Source organism: Fusarium poae, chromosome 2, assembly GCF_019609905.1.
Source record: "Fusarium poae strain DAOMC 252244 chromosome 2, whole genome shotgun sequence".
Classification (NCBI taxonomy): domain Eukaryota; kingdom Fungi; phylum Ascomycota; class Sordariomycetes; order Hypocreales; family Nectriaceae; genus Fusarium; species Fusarium poae.
The window spans coordinates 9,975,538-9,989,830 of NC_058400.1; the positions used below are offsets into that span (position 1 = coordinate 9,975,538).

At 48.4% G+C, this 14,293-nt stretch overlaps 4 protein-coding genes across 4 annotated transcripts; 3 read left to right on the forward strand and 1 right to left on the reverse strand.

Annotated features, from left to right (window-relative positions):
* Positions 1-1,761: 1,761 nt before the first annotated feature.
* On the forward strand, positions 1,762-2,202 carry FPOAC1_007353 (uncharacterized protein; the record flags this gene model as incomplete). Its single annotated transcript, XM_044851821.1, has 3 exons — positions 1,762-1,942; positions 2,006-2,091; positions 2,161-2,202. 3 exons carry the CDS (start codon positions 1,762-1,764, stop codon positions 2,200-2,202), a joined length of 309 nt encoding a protein of 102 aa, XP_044710533.1.
* Positions 2,203-4,213: 2,011 nt separating this feature from the next.
* Positions 4,214-5,548, reverse strand: FPOAC1_007354 (uncharacterized protein; the record flags this gene model as incomplete). Its single annotated transcript, XM_044851822.1, has 5 exons — positions 4,214-4,658; positions 4,735-4,904; positions 4,977-5,044; positions 5,101-5,331; positions 5,392-5,548. 5 exons carry the CDS (start codon positions 5,546-5,548, stop codon positions 4,214-4,216), a joined length of 1,071 nt encoding a protein of 356 aa, XP_044710534.1.
* Positions 5,549-8,277: 2,729 nt separating this feature from the next.
* On the forward strand, positions 8,278-10,179 carry FPOAC1_007355 (uncharacterized protein; the record flags this gene model as incomplete). The annotated part of the gene is made up of 1 exon (XM_044851823.1): positions 8,278-10,179. The coding sequence occupies one exon, from the start codon at positions 8,278-8,280 to the stop codon at positions 10,177-10,179; it is 1,902 nt and encodes a 633-aa protein (XP_044710535.1).
* Positions 10,180-10,246: 67 nt separating this feature from the next.
* Positions 10,247-12,215, forward strand: FPOAC1_007356 (uncharacterized protein; the record flags this gene model as incomplete). Its single annotated transcript, XM_044851824.1, has 3 exons — positions 10,247-11,053; positions 11,216-11,929; positions 12,105-12,215. The coding sequence occupies 3 exons, from the start codon at positions 10,247-10,249 to the stop codon at positions 12,213-12,215; spliced, it is 1,632 nt and encodes a 543-aa protein (XP_044710536.1).
* Between the last annotated feature and the right edge of the window lie 2,078 nt (positions 12,216-14,293).

Genomic DNA, 14,293 nt, shown 5'->3' on the forward strand with positions numbered 1-14,293 from the left:
AAATCAACATATGGATCCATATCCATTCCATATCCACGCCACGGAGCCGGGAACATAAAAAAAGTGTCCAAGCGCACTTGCCACGACCTACTAACCCCACGAGACTTCGCCGAGGAAAAGGACGATGCGATCTAGGACACAGCGATATTTGGATATATCATGGGCTTTTTGCCAAATGAGGATTGACACGAAGGTAGGATAATTATAAGCTAGGGCCCTATGAGGTTCGTTCTCCCGGGCGTAATAAACTCTCTCTCTCTCTCACGGCATATCATGGGCATCCTACAAGGATTGTTTTTCAGCTTGCGCCATGCATATTTCAACGCTGACCTTGACTCAGAAAAGCATGCGACGTCCCTTTTTGTCATCTTCACAAGGAAAAATGCCCCTCAAAGCAGAAAAAAGAGTGGCGGTTACAATTGCCTCCACCATTCCATCATATCTGACCCTCTGAATGTTCCAATTACAATGCTGCCAAGTCACACGGAACTTTCAGCTTTCAACTGTCATGTATGTTTCGGCTTTTCAAGAAGAACTACCTATTGAAAACAGGATGTCCATGCACGTGATGAATGCAACGCTAAGGCCTGGATTCCACGGGCCCACTCTTAGCGTCTATTTCCATCCATTCTACGAGAAGCTGCGTGGATGGAAATGGAATGTGTTGAGACAGTGTGGCTAAGGTGGTCCGATCTGCTGGTGGCTAGGATGTGGATACTATGCAAGGAGCTGTGCTCCTCTCAGACACATGTAACTTAGAACTAACAACAACACAATCAACCCCTTTTTGTTTCACCAGAATGGACCGCCAGCCTGTCCACAACAAACTGTTTTCAGACTGTAGGAATATGTCATAACCCAGAAAACCCCCCAGCTCCGTGACTCTCGATCTTTAGGCATCTAAACTAAAATTGAACTGGAACCCTAGTGGTGAATTGTGCTGCCTTAGTCATTTAGAGATCACCCTATCGGCCCATCACATCCCAACCTTGATGGAAGAGCCAGCTGATGACCCTCGAGAATAAAGTCATCGGGAGACTATCAATTCTCATAATGAGACCTTCGGCTGCATGTGGCCATTGGCTTAGGTACGAAGAGATGAACCAGCATTAACTTAAAATGGCATGCCAGCCTCACCGGTCGAACGGAAGCGTATCCGTGTGCGAGAATGTCTCCTTTCAATTTTCTTGAGAACAGAGCAGCCCCATCATGATTCGTTTAAATATCATTGTTGGTTGCATGGCTGCGCTGGGCATTGATGAAAAGGGAAGCGGCTGCATATTTTCAACCCTTACAGATAACAAAGCAACAGGCCTCAGACATTCCTGAATTGTGATGTGTGAGCCTTGGAAGCCATCAGTTCCGTCTTTGATTGGACGCCACTTGGCTGGCACCTGTCCTGACCGGACGCCAAGAATCAATAGCGGGGAGCTGAACTTATTGCTTTAACAATGCAGGAACCCCGCAGTATTGTCGTATTGAAAGATTTGAGCTAGCCTCAGAAAAATAAGAGCAGCGTGTTCACTGTGTGGTGTTCTCAGACTTTGGATTGCAATTTTAACCACAAGCGCCAATATGCATGACGAGTCACCTCCAGTCACCCTCTGATAGACCTAAGAACATTTATAAATACTGCCTCTACCTCCTCTTTTATCTTTCTGTTCTCTTCATTCTTATTACCTCCTTTCAGTATCTTGCAACCCCTCTAATCTCATTCAATTATATTTTACCACCCCGAAACAATAAATCTACCTCTCTAAAATGAAGTTCCTCCCAGTTCTCGCTATCTTCTTCGCCAGCGTCCTCGCTACTCCTCCTGGTTATGGTGGTGGCGGCGGCGGCAGCAGCAGCAATTTTGATGCCTGCCCTGGAGCTCTCTATAGCCAGACTCAGTGCTGTAGTGCTGGTGTTGGTGATATTGTTGATGTTGACTGTTCCAACCGTAAGTAATAACTAACAATTATCTTTTATTCGAATATCAGAAAAAGGCTAATTACTGAAACAGCTACTATTACTTTTACAAGCATCAATAGCTTCAAGGCCAATTGTGCCAGTATTGGCAAGCGTGCCCGTTGCTGTACTATCCCTATTGTAAGTTAACCTTTCTCTACAAAACCCAACGTTAGCAAGGGATAGGTATTTACTAAAATACTCTTAAAGCTTGGACTGGGTGTTCTCTGCCAGAGCCCTGATAGCACTTAAACGCTGGAACAACAAGTTACTCAACCATTATGCCCTGTGGCTTAGTGGTTAGCTGCAACCGTAACATGTTACGGCTCCAGTTGTTACGTCACGTGTACCCCACCGTATTTCTCCTTAGAGCTTAATGTTCGAAAACTTCCAATTAGTGCTAAGACCCAGCAACTAACTTAGCACTAATTGCTTGACAACTTCCCTAATCCCATACATTCAAGGATAGGAGACATTTATTAGCATTTGTTTTTTATAACTTGGCTTCCTAGCTATCAATATACTGTCTTTACTTCAACAAGCCTTACCTGCAGTATTAACTACTAAGAGAGATATAACAGCACTTCTTTATCTCAGTATTTGTTGCCTTCCAATTGTTGTGACGGTCGGATTCCCAAGGGATAAACTAGTCCGTACTAGGTTTATGTTGGCAGATGCGTAGGGCGTTGTCACTGAGCGGTAGCGAAGTGTCACGTCTCTTAATAATGAATAGTGCGGGTAAGGCGTATTCAGGTAAAGAAGTTTTGTTGATAGCTGGTCGGCTAACTGTATTAACTAGGGCTAATAGAATATATATACATGAGGGTGCTCACGGTTTGGGGCCCAGGCTCACGGCGTGAGCAGGCGCGCGCACATCGTGAGTCGTATAGGGTAGCTCAAGGTTTGGGGTCGTGAGTCGTGAGCCGCTACGTCAGATGGCTGGCGACTGATACGAATGAATGAATTTATTCCGCCCGGGAGGATACGCCTCATAGGGCCCACAACATTAAGTCTCGTTAGTTACATTCTTTTCCGACTTCTAGCCCTATAATCCTCAGACATCACAATCCCTATTCCTCGCCACATTTCCCAGCCTCGCTTGTCCCTGCGATAGGCCTGCTTGAAGGCCAAATTCTCCAAGTGTTCAGCGTCCCATCTTCAGCGGCTGAAGCCTGGTCTGTCTACCAGTGTGACGGGTGAAGGTTCCCAAGAGATAAACTAGTCCGTACTGGTTTATGTTGGCAGAGCCGTAGGGCGTTGTCACTGAGCAGTTGCGAAGTGTCACGTCTCCTAATAGTGAATAGAGCGGGTAAGGCGTATTCAGGTAAGGAAGTTTTATTGATAGCTGGTAGGCCATCGTACTATCTAGTGCTAAGCGAATGTATATATACATGAGGGCTCACTGAGGTGGGAGTGAGCCTTAGCAGTGATGATCAATGGGTTGACGCACTTGCGTCGCTGAAGGGGACGAGTGACATTTAATCTGCCTATTACCTGTCTTGCACAATTGAAAATGTTCTGCGACGCCTCATCTACAGCTGTGATGTTCTCTAAAACCCCTCTGCATCTCTTACCCTTCGTACGTCGGGGTATGAAGTCATGAATGCCTGATGATGATGACAACGATCCATTTGGTCCTAGGTCCTATTGGTGTTTCGGTCTCCGCCGGGATTAGGTCTACGTTCGATCGGGTTCGAATCGAATTCAATCGAATCTTGGCATTCGATAGATATCGAATCTACGGAGGACACATTCGATTCGATGCGAATCTACAGGACAAGAATTTCTTGGCGTTCGATTCGATTCGAATCAACGGGGGTCACATTCGATTCGAACGCCAAGGCTTGGCGTTCGATTCGATAGATTCGTAAGATGTCCCTGCCTGCGTGACGTGAGGCTCTATAAGTCCTAGCCGATTAGTAGGTGTTCTGATGAAGGTCCGCGACCAGGACCGGCGGAGGCAACAGCAACTTAATCAGCCCCTTTTCCATCCTCTCTTTTCTTAAAATCTTAACGACATCCACAGTTAGCAATATAAGCAATGCAATATGAAATTTCATCTCAGGCAATCCTCCACAGCATAGAGATACATCCTTCGGACTTTATTACGCCCTCCCCACCTCCGGTGAGGGTGTCACCATATTTTAACCATTGTTCAAGCATAATTTCAAACCAGACTTAGGTTAGACTCTTCACCAACCTCATACGTTCATCATGAAAAGGAAGTGTTAAATGTAGTAAGACGTTGACCAAAAAGGCCAGCCTAGTTAGCGTATGATCTCAAAGGGAAGAAACCGCTTGGCATAGGTTCAATATGCCACACTTTTGCCGGCCCCTCATCGAAAGAGTGCGACCACTCTTTTTCCAAACTAGCCGGCAGGTCCCAACGAAGCGTGTCATCTCGAAGCCTCATACGGACCAAATGTCTTCGCTCACTGGATTCATAACTATCTTGAAAGCTTTCGCGCCGGTGTAGAACAAAGAGGTTGTTGACGAAGTGTATGTCGCCAGGTCTCGTTTTGATCTCAAGCTGTACCATTCTAGCTAAGTTCTCAACATCGTCCAAGGCCTGAAGTTGCTGTTTAGATAGGGGGGGCAGGCGAGGAGGACGCGGATGAATTGCATTTCCTATTAATTGTACTCGTCCAAAGTTGATGAGAATTCTTTTGTTGTGGTAGAAGAATATTGGTCTGGGGCATACATCTTGGCTTCGCGCAGGTTAGCTCAAATACTTCGTAAACAAGGCAAAGAACAAAAACAACAAATCATGTTAGTTATTCTTACTTCACAAACACCCAAATAGGCTGAGCAAGAATGTTGAGTGAGTCCTGGTGACTTTTACTTAAAATATTATAGACGGTATAGGCCGAGGCAAGAACACATTTTCCTCCCGAGGCAGCGGTATTTCTTGTGAGCCAGCTGATGACGTCTCCAGCTTCTTCGTTGTGGAAAGACTGGGGAACAAATAGGTTAGTAATGTTACGATAATATGTTGCATAGAGCAGAAATAAAGTATAGTAACTCACAATTTCTGAAGTAGAATGTCGATGATGCTGCCTAGTAAACTCGGTTGAGTTATCACTCGTGATATGGACTAAGATTATATAAGCCCAGGCCACTCGCATAAGAATACTCTACGGCGATACTTACCTAACATATTTCCCTTCTCATCTTGCCGACCTCGGGTATTAGCAACATATGACTGAATGCCGAGGTAGGCAATTGTCAAGTCTGCCGTGGAGAGTTCTAAGGTGTTCAAGCCGCGGATCAAGCCAAATCCTTTACCTTCATGGACGTCCGTGCTAATACGGCATAGCTTTTGGCTCAAAGTTGGGAGGGGAAAATTCTCCTGGCAAACCGCATCCCCATCTAACCCCAATTCTATTTATTTGTCAGGCACTTACCGCGTGAAAATTTGAAGAGATTTAATGGTACACTTACGTTTGAAGTTCAGAAGAGCACTCCCAATCTCCCTTGCTTCTATATCGGTGAGATGGTGCACATACTCGGACTCATTAACAAATTGACGACCTTCCCAAGCGCCTGAGGAAGCAATAGACTGAGGAAAGTTCCCAATATCTTCATTATATATACCCATCATTTAGAAAGAATGTGAGGAAATCTCAAAACGGTGAATTTTGCGGATGAAAGGCGATTGTAATATTCAGCCGTCCTGTTAGGATCCTTAGAGACTACTAAAAATATACTGGGCGTGACTAACCATGAATATAAGCGAAGGTGACTTATAGCGATCGTGGCTCTGTTGCTTGTTCGTACGCCTGATATTCTGTAATTGCCGTCTTTATTTTCACATTTTCTCATTACCCCTCTTCAGTTGCGGTGGGATCCAACCAAGTATTTGTATTAATTTGTGTTTATCACCAACAACCTGTTAGTGGCAGAAATGGGCCAAGCAAAACTGTTTTTGCCCTCCTTTGGGCTTATTGCCTAAAAATTCCATACAGAACCAACATTTCGTCTTGGTAGAGCCTTGTTTGCGCCATTTATCCCTTACTATTGTTCCAAACCCCCGAAAATAGCGTGATATCGCTTAGGGAGATGATATTTCGGGTGATGTCTGTTCCGAGCCACACCCGCATACCATGCAGGACTTTCTTATTACGCCTTACGTATCAAGATGTCAGACGCCATATTGGCTGAAGCGCTGGGATCATTCTGCCGCGTCTTGATTGTTCTAACATGACTTGAACAAATATCAAGAAACACATACAGTATTAATGTCAGATATTAAGGTGAATCGTGTGTATTCCTTGATCCTGTCGCAATCGAAGGACTATAACAGAACACAAAAAATCAATCAAACAAGTTCAATTCAATCAATTACAGGACGCTATCGGGTTCAACAGGGTCAGCAATCCAGTACCGGCCACCGCCGAAATATTTCGGATAAGCAGTCCTGGACACTGGCGGAACGTGCCTAGCTTCGGTCTAACTTGGCGTGGTCTTGACCGCTTTGTGTCCACATCGGCCGCTAGTCACTTTTAGCTTTGTCGTTAGCTCACATGACATTACAGCGAAGCACACCATGTGTACTGGATGCACCAATGCGTGAAGGTGGGTACGCAGACGAGAAAGCTCAGAGGTCAACGTCAACAGGGATATGACGAAAAGAAGGCAGAGAGAGGGAAGGCGGAAGAAGTGAAAGCTAGAAGAAGCTAGGCGGCCTAAACTTAGCTTAGCTTGCAAGGTTATTTGTTTTGCGCGACGCTAGAGCCGGGGGGAGTCAGTAAGGATACAGTTAGCGCAGACCACCATGATTGTGATTGTCCTCAAATGTAGATCGCAACTACTCTAGTAGTCTCTTTTCTGGCCCTTAATGCGGCAGTTAATCGTCGTAGAGGCGTTGGCAGACCACATGGCTACGCAACACAAGCAGCTTCGCCAACTCTTCCGAGCATCGCAAATATGTTGATGGAGTACTGAAGGAGGAGCTTGGCCCCATGCATGCCGGGGCTCCGCAACTTTCATGACACATACTTTGACGCTGTAACCGGGCTTTCGTCGAGCAATATCCCGAAGGGTTGGCCCAAGATGCGAACCAGGACGGTGTGCTGCTAAGCTGGTTTGCTGATTCCAGCGAGAGGTTAACGTCATTCGCAGACGGCCAAGCGTTGAATTCGACGCATAGCAAAGCCTAATGAACCGATTGACGGCTCTGTCTGTCTAAATGGCATCGATTTGTTTTTGTCAGGATTTTGAAACCTGCTCCTTCCTGTACTATTGGCAATGTGAAATGGAAGTGCTGGCTATTTCACCCATAATACTTGCGGCTGATACGACGGGCTTTTAGCTGTTACGTAATTGTAATGATGGCACTGATGGATGCAAATATTGAACCCGTGGAAGACCCCTGTCACATCAACTCGGATTTCCTAATTGGACAATTCGGGAACCCGTCGCCGACACTTTCTATTGCCTTACTCCTAGCGCTCCTCCAGGCCATCCCTTCCAGACGCGGAAGATTCTCCGCTCCTCATCACCTTGTCGGTGCGGACTTCGGGGTCTGGATTCAGAGAACGCCGAGGGACCTCGGTATGCCCCTCGTTATTGGTCGGCAGTTCAGGGTCAAGAGGTAAGTCTGCCATCTCGAAGTTGAAGGTTCACAGACCGTATGACATTTGGGTTCAGGCGTTATAACGCGTCGCGACGTTAACGAAATATATCAGGGTACTCATCCCCATGACTAGCGTCCACGTCAATCCACATATCAATCCACGAACCCCCAACCGTGGGTGGATTGGTTACCTAACAACATATCTCGTAGACTAACGTTGACGTTGACGTGGATTGAAGTCAACATATTGATCAATACCGTGGAAGTCGTGGATTGATTCCCTACTCCCTACCCGCCTGGTCTCTAGTCCGGGTGTTGTTCTGGCTGAACAAACACTTGGGGTTAGCGAGATTGTATGGCGGTTGCGGGTCGTGCACGGGCCATTCCCTCAGGACAACGTTCCCCCAGGACAACAACGGTGATTGGGTCGAAAACAGACGAACCCCAACCCCAAGTTGACAGGGAACTAACACCAAATACCAATAACAGGCCCAGAAAACAACGAGGGGAGGGAAGAGTTCAATCAATTCTTTACATACAGGTAAATCGTAATTAGTAATTTAAAAATAGAGTTTACATATCACTGTAGCAATAACAAAAGCAAGTCTATTTACATTAAGCCAGATATATTTATATCAGTAGGCATTATCATGATACTAAATAACAACAGTATCATCATCCAGACGCAGCCAGATTTGAATTGTGCGTTTTATATCAGCGGCAGCACCGTTCACTCACCACTACGTACAACCATGAAAAATAATACAGTGGACCAGATAATTCAGCTTTGCGAGCAGCTTGATGTCCTGCTTTGTCTGATCTGCGAGGCAGCTATCAAACCCGAGGTCGATAAGGTAGAGCACCACTACCGCAACTGCCACAAAACTGTTGGAGAGCAGCTACAGGCGGTAATTGCATTCGCAGCATCGTTCTCGTCGTCGGGGTGGCGCCCCCGGACACTGCAGGATCCAGCAGACGAGAACATACAACTGCCACCAGATGGAAGCGCGCCGATCCCCGGGCTGAGGACATATAAGGGGTTTAGCTGTAGGGCCGGGGGCTGTCGCTTTCTGACCCGCAACAAGTCGAACTTTTCTACACACGAGACCCGCAACAGACACAGAACGCAGGTGGAAGGTAAGCGCGGACGGGAGTACGTAATGCTTCAGTCACTGCGCAAAGCCCCGCATGCAAGGTACTGGATCGTCAACCCAGCGCGGGGCGCCGAAACCACCGACGCCGATGGCGATCCGGCCACTGAACGCGCTGACGATGGCGTAACTGCTGGGGATGCTCTACTACCGCAGACCGTCCGGGCATGTGAGAAGGATCTAAAGAAGGCAGAGACGGAACGGCAACGTCAGGTAGAGGCACCAGGCGGAGTCGACACCGAGTCGAGATGGGTGCAGTTTATGAAATGGTCGGCGCACTTGCAGCAGAGGGACAAACCGACGCTGTACCAGGCGGGGCTATCACCGGCTTCTGCCGCAGTCGAGCAGCGGATGTGGCCCCGCGAGCGCCGTGAAGCGAACCAGAGGCTACGTGAGCTGACCGAGAGTTTCCGGCGCGAGCTTGGCCGTTGTATGGAGAGGCTGGATAGGGTGCCGGACGAAACGCTCGAGTGGCTCGGCAGCATTGACCCGACCAAGCCGGTATCGACCCCGTTCGGCCGAAAGCAGCAGTCAGATACGATGGACAGGTACAGTGCGTGCTGGCAGCGGTACTTGTGCTATTGCGTCCGGATTCAGGCGCTTGGGCGCGATGGGGCCAAGGCAGAGCACGGTATCCGATTTACGGAAGAGCAGTGGAATTCCCTGGCTGACATCGTCCAGCGACTTGATACTGTTGTCGACAAGAAGAAGAGGCAGGGGCAGCAGCAGGTCACGAAGGGCAGCAGAGAAGGGGATAGAGGAGAGGGAGAAGAAGAAGAAGAAGAAGAAGAAGACCCCGATAAGGAGGCACTTGATGAGGCTGTCTTCGACTTCTGCATCAAGTCGATTAAGCAGAAGCTTGGGAAGAAGCAGTACTACAACCCGCTGCTCCACTTCACGGCTGTACTGGGTGTCAAGGAGGATGGCACGTGGGTACCGTCCCACACACATACCCGGTTTCTCGCCGGTTTCTTATGGTGCGGGCGGATTCTGATGCTAGAGCACTTCTTTGAGGACGACCCGTACGACTCCGACGACTCGAATTGCGACACGAGCTTTGCGGCTATCGATCGGTTCCAGAAGGGTCATCGCGACTGGCTCGCAACCGGCTCGTATACACCGTTCAGTGCTATTATCCAGTGGATGACGTACGGGAGGGGCTACCGTAATCAGGAAGGTGGGCAAGCGCGGGTGCTATGGGACAGTAATGGCATGACGCTCAACTATCTGGGCGACAAGATCACCGTAAACAGCTTTCAACGGGCAGCACAGGCATTCGTGCGAGAAGCGGAGGGCTGGCTCGACAAGCTTATGGACGGACAATGGAGTCAGATCCGCGAAACAATACGGCTACAGGACATCGCCGATAGCTTGGTGTTTGAGGGCCCAGGGCGGTCATTTGCGACGAACCGGAAGAATGCATGGCCTGCCGGGTGCAGAGAAGTTAACGAGGCTGTTGGGCACGACGCTGTGGAAGATCGTCGATGCAGGGAACGGCGGTAGTCGGGTCGAGTGCCGTAAACGGGCGATGGATGAGTATCTTGGCTGGCTGCGGCAGTTCCGGTCAAGTATGTTCCCGGTTGTGCATGTATGGGGAGGGCAGCCCGGGCGAGGTCCGGAGGTGTCAACGCTGAAGCACTGCGATACCGATCAGCTGCCGAAGAACGTGTTTGTCTTTGACGGGCAGGTGGTGCTCATCACAGACCGGGACAAAAGCAAGGGATTGAATGGCAAGCAAGGCCGAAAGGTAGCGCGTTTCTTGCCTGAGGGCCCAAGCTTGATGATGGTGGCATATGTCGCATGGCTGCTGCCGTTTGAGAAGGTGCTGCATCGGCTCTCTGGCATTCGAGGCCCGTCCGAAGCGATCAGCCCGTGGCTATGGAAGTCGGCCGAGAAGGGGATCTGGGACACGGCAAAGCTGAGCAAGCAGCTCGCGCTTGTCACAGGTGTACAGATTGGGGTTCAGCTAACTGTTTCAAGCTACCGGCATGTAGCTATTGAGATGGGTCGTCGAATCAAGGGATTAATTGTTCAGCAAGTTGAACTGGAAGCCGCCGTGGCGGACAGCGACGACGAGGCGGCCGATCCGTTAACTGGAGAAGCACACCGACGACCGAAAGTTGAGTATGTATGGGACATCCAAGCGACACACGGAAGTCGAATCGCACGGAATCACTATGCCGTCAATCTTCAATTTCCGAGTCAGTTGCAGCCGGAGATGTTGTCAAATTTCCGGGAGATCAGCCGTCTGTGGCATGAATTTCTGGCCCGAACTGATGGTGATTTCGGTGACAGGAAACGCCGGGCTCATGACGACGATATTATGCCGGTAGTCGACAGATCAGCAAAGAGGCAAAGGCTTGCTATAGACCGAGAGGTACGTATAGTAGCATTTACTCTGCTATTATGTATATACATAATACGCCGGAATTATTGGGATAGATTACAATTGGTGCTGGTACAGAAAAGATGGGGGAGTGGCGCTATAGGGTAGGGCGTAAGAATAAGCTTATTATAACTAACACATAACCGCTATCAGCAGGCAACTTCACCGAGACTCCCGCTGGATGGCGACTTGGCCCCCCGCTATGAGGATGCAGAGATAGATGCTGGGCTGAAGCGTATGCTAGGCGAAGACGCAGGATGGAAGACGCAGCAGCGCGATGGCATGTACCGGATTATGCGACTAGAGAATGACGGCATCCGGAGCGAGTTGCTTATCGTGGTGCTGCCGACAGGCGGTGGCAAAAGCATTTTATTTATGCTGCCGGCTTTTATGGAAGACGAACGAGGCACGGGTGGAGGACCGGTCAGTATTGTGGTTGTCCCGTTTGTATCTCTTGTGCAGGACTTGGTTTCAAGGGCACGCGAGCTCGGCATCGATTGCATGGAATGGAGAAACGATATCGATCAAGAGAGGGATGAACGGCAGCGGGACGCGCGGTTGGTAGTGGTCAGTGCCGATGTGGCCGTGAGCGAAGGATTCACCGCATACGTCGAGAGCATTCGGGGTCGAGGGTTGCTGGAAAGGGTGTTCTTTGACGAGTGTCACACCGCTATCATGGACGTCAGCTACCGAGAGCGGCTAGGGCTGCTAACGGGGCTGCACCGGTTCGGGTGCCCGCTGGTGATGCTTACTGCGACGCTGCCGGTGTCGATGGAGGATTGGTTCCGGGAGCGAATGCTGGCACAGGACGCAACAATCATCCGAGCTCCGACGATGAGGGTGAATATTCGGTACCGAGTGAAGCAGGTAAGGCCGGGGAAGACGGCAATAGAGGACGGAGTGGTAGCTGCAATGAAGGCGATCGAGGAGCGAATGGAGACAGCACAACGCGGAGTGGTATACTGCCGCTCGATCAAGCAGTGTGAGGCAATAGCTGCGATGGTTGGCTGCAAAGCGTATCACAGCAAGCTAACGCGGGAAGCACGAGTTAGTGCAGTGCAAGACTGGGTCGATGGGCGGGACGGTCAGCGGTGGATTGCGGCAACGACTGGACTGGGGACCGGTGTCGACATCAGGGGCATCGTTGGTGTAATTCATGCGGGACCGCCGTTTGGACTAGTCGACTTTGTTCAGCAGACAGGTAGAGGCGGTCGACAGAGAGGTGAGGTTGTAGACTCGGTGATTGTGACAGATGGAAGGGCGGGCTGGGCAAACGAGTTCGGCAGTGATATTGATCACATGAACCGTGAGGCAGTTGAATTGTTTATAAAGGGTGAGGGCTGTCGGCGGTTCGTGCTTGGGCGATTTTTTGATGGGATTGAGCTTTGTTGTAGCGATATGCGGGCAGAATACTGTGATCGGTGCTTAAGGGAAACTGATAAGGTGAATGGCGGAGAAGATAGGGAAGAAGGAAGGGTTCTGGTGGTTAACCGACTGAAGGAGAGCGTGCAGGAGGAGAGCCGGCGGATGACGAGGCTGTATAGCTGGCTAGATCGAGTGCGGGAGGTAGGATGCTCGGTATGCTTTGTTAAGTGGCACATACACGGGGCAAAGGAGGAAAATAAAGGGAGGATAGAGCATGAGCGGAAGGACTGCAAGCTGCTAAAGCAGAAGGATTTTGATCGATGGCAGGCAAGACTACGGTTTGCAGACTACGAGTGCTGCTGGGAGTGCGGTCTGCCGTATAACTGGTGTAGCGTGGGACGAGTGCAGGGTAAGTGTAGCTACCGTAATAGGATATTACCGGTGGTGATGATGGTGAGGGTTAGTGAAACGGTTCGGGAGCTAGTGCGTGATAGGTTTGGGGTAGATTGTATGGATGAGCAGGTATACCGCGAGTGGATTAAGCGGATGAGGCCGATGTATGGGTTATCGATGACGAACGGGCTTGCAGTGTGGGATGAGATTGTGCAGTATATTAGTAAGAAAGAAAAACGGCTATAGTAGAGAGTATATTAGCATAAAAAGGATTATAGGAAAGATATCATGGTATATATGTAAGGAATAGATTGAAAGTGAAATATAAAAACAAGAAATGAATAGGTAATTAATATATCAACTGATATAAGTTTATATATAGAATAAGAAATAGGTTACAAAGTAATTAGATTGTAAAGAATACTTGAGAGATTAGAGGTATATTGAGTAACTATAGGTAAGAAAATAAATATATAGATAAGGTATAAAGTACTAGATTAAGGTTGTATTTACTATAGTAAATTAGAAAAGAAGAAAAGATCAAGTAAAAGTAAGATATGATATAAAAAGATAAGAGAAAATAGGAGAAAAGGGATTTAGTAAATAAGGGTTTATATAAGTAAAAGTGGCATAAGATAGATTTAAAGATATAAGGGGCTTAGGGTTAGGCTATAGGGAAGGTTAAAGGGTTAGGGTTATAGAGAGGTAGAAGGGTTAGGGCTATAATAGAGTAATAGATAAAGGGAAGTAAAGAATGAGAAGTAGGAAATAATATAGAAGGATAAGAGAGATATAGAGTTAATAAGAAAAGAAAGAATAAAAGGGTTATAGTAAGAGTAAGAAAAAACCGCTAATTATAGTAGATTAAAGGTAAGAAATAACGGCTAATTTTACTGGACTAGGGGTAAAGAATGGTTAACCGCTGATATTATTAGATTAGAGAAGTAGGGAATAACCGCTAATTATATTAGACTAAGGGTAAAGAATAACAGCTAGTGGTATTAAGTTAGAGAGATAAGATAAGACTGGATTAGGGATCGAGAGGAGGCTAAGTGATATATAAAGGAGGATCAAGAAGGGCAAGGTAAGGTTGTAATTCCGCCGGAGGCGGCGCGCACGGCAGGTGTAGCGCGCTAGCGCTGAGGGTTATAACATAGGAAGATAAAAGAACGTAAGAAAACGATACAGTATAGGACAGTGCGCCGTCACACAGTGTACTTTTTCGTTGGATTCGGTCAAAAGCAGTAGCAGGGTTAAAAGGAGCGTTTTTGGGGGTGGGTGGGCGAACCCGTGAAAGTCCGCTAACGGCAGGTCGCGCGGCAGCGCGGTACGTTGGGGTAAGGAGCACTGTCCGCCGGAGGCGGCGCGCACGGCAGGTGCAGCGCGATAGCGCTGATGGTTAGGGTTAGGGTTAGGGTTAGGGTTAGGGTTAGGTTAGGTTAGGGTTAGGTTAGGGGTTAGGTTAGGTTAGGG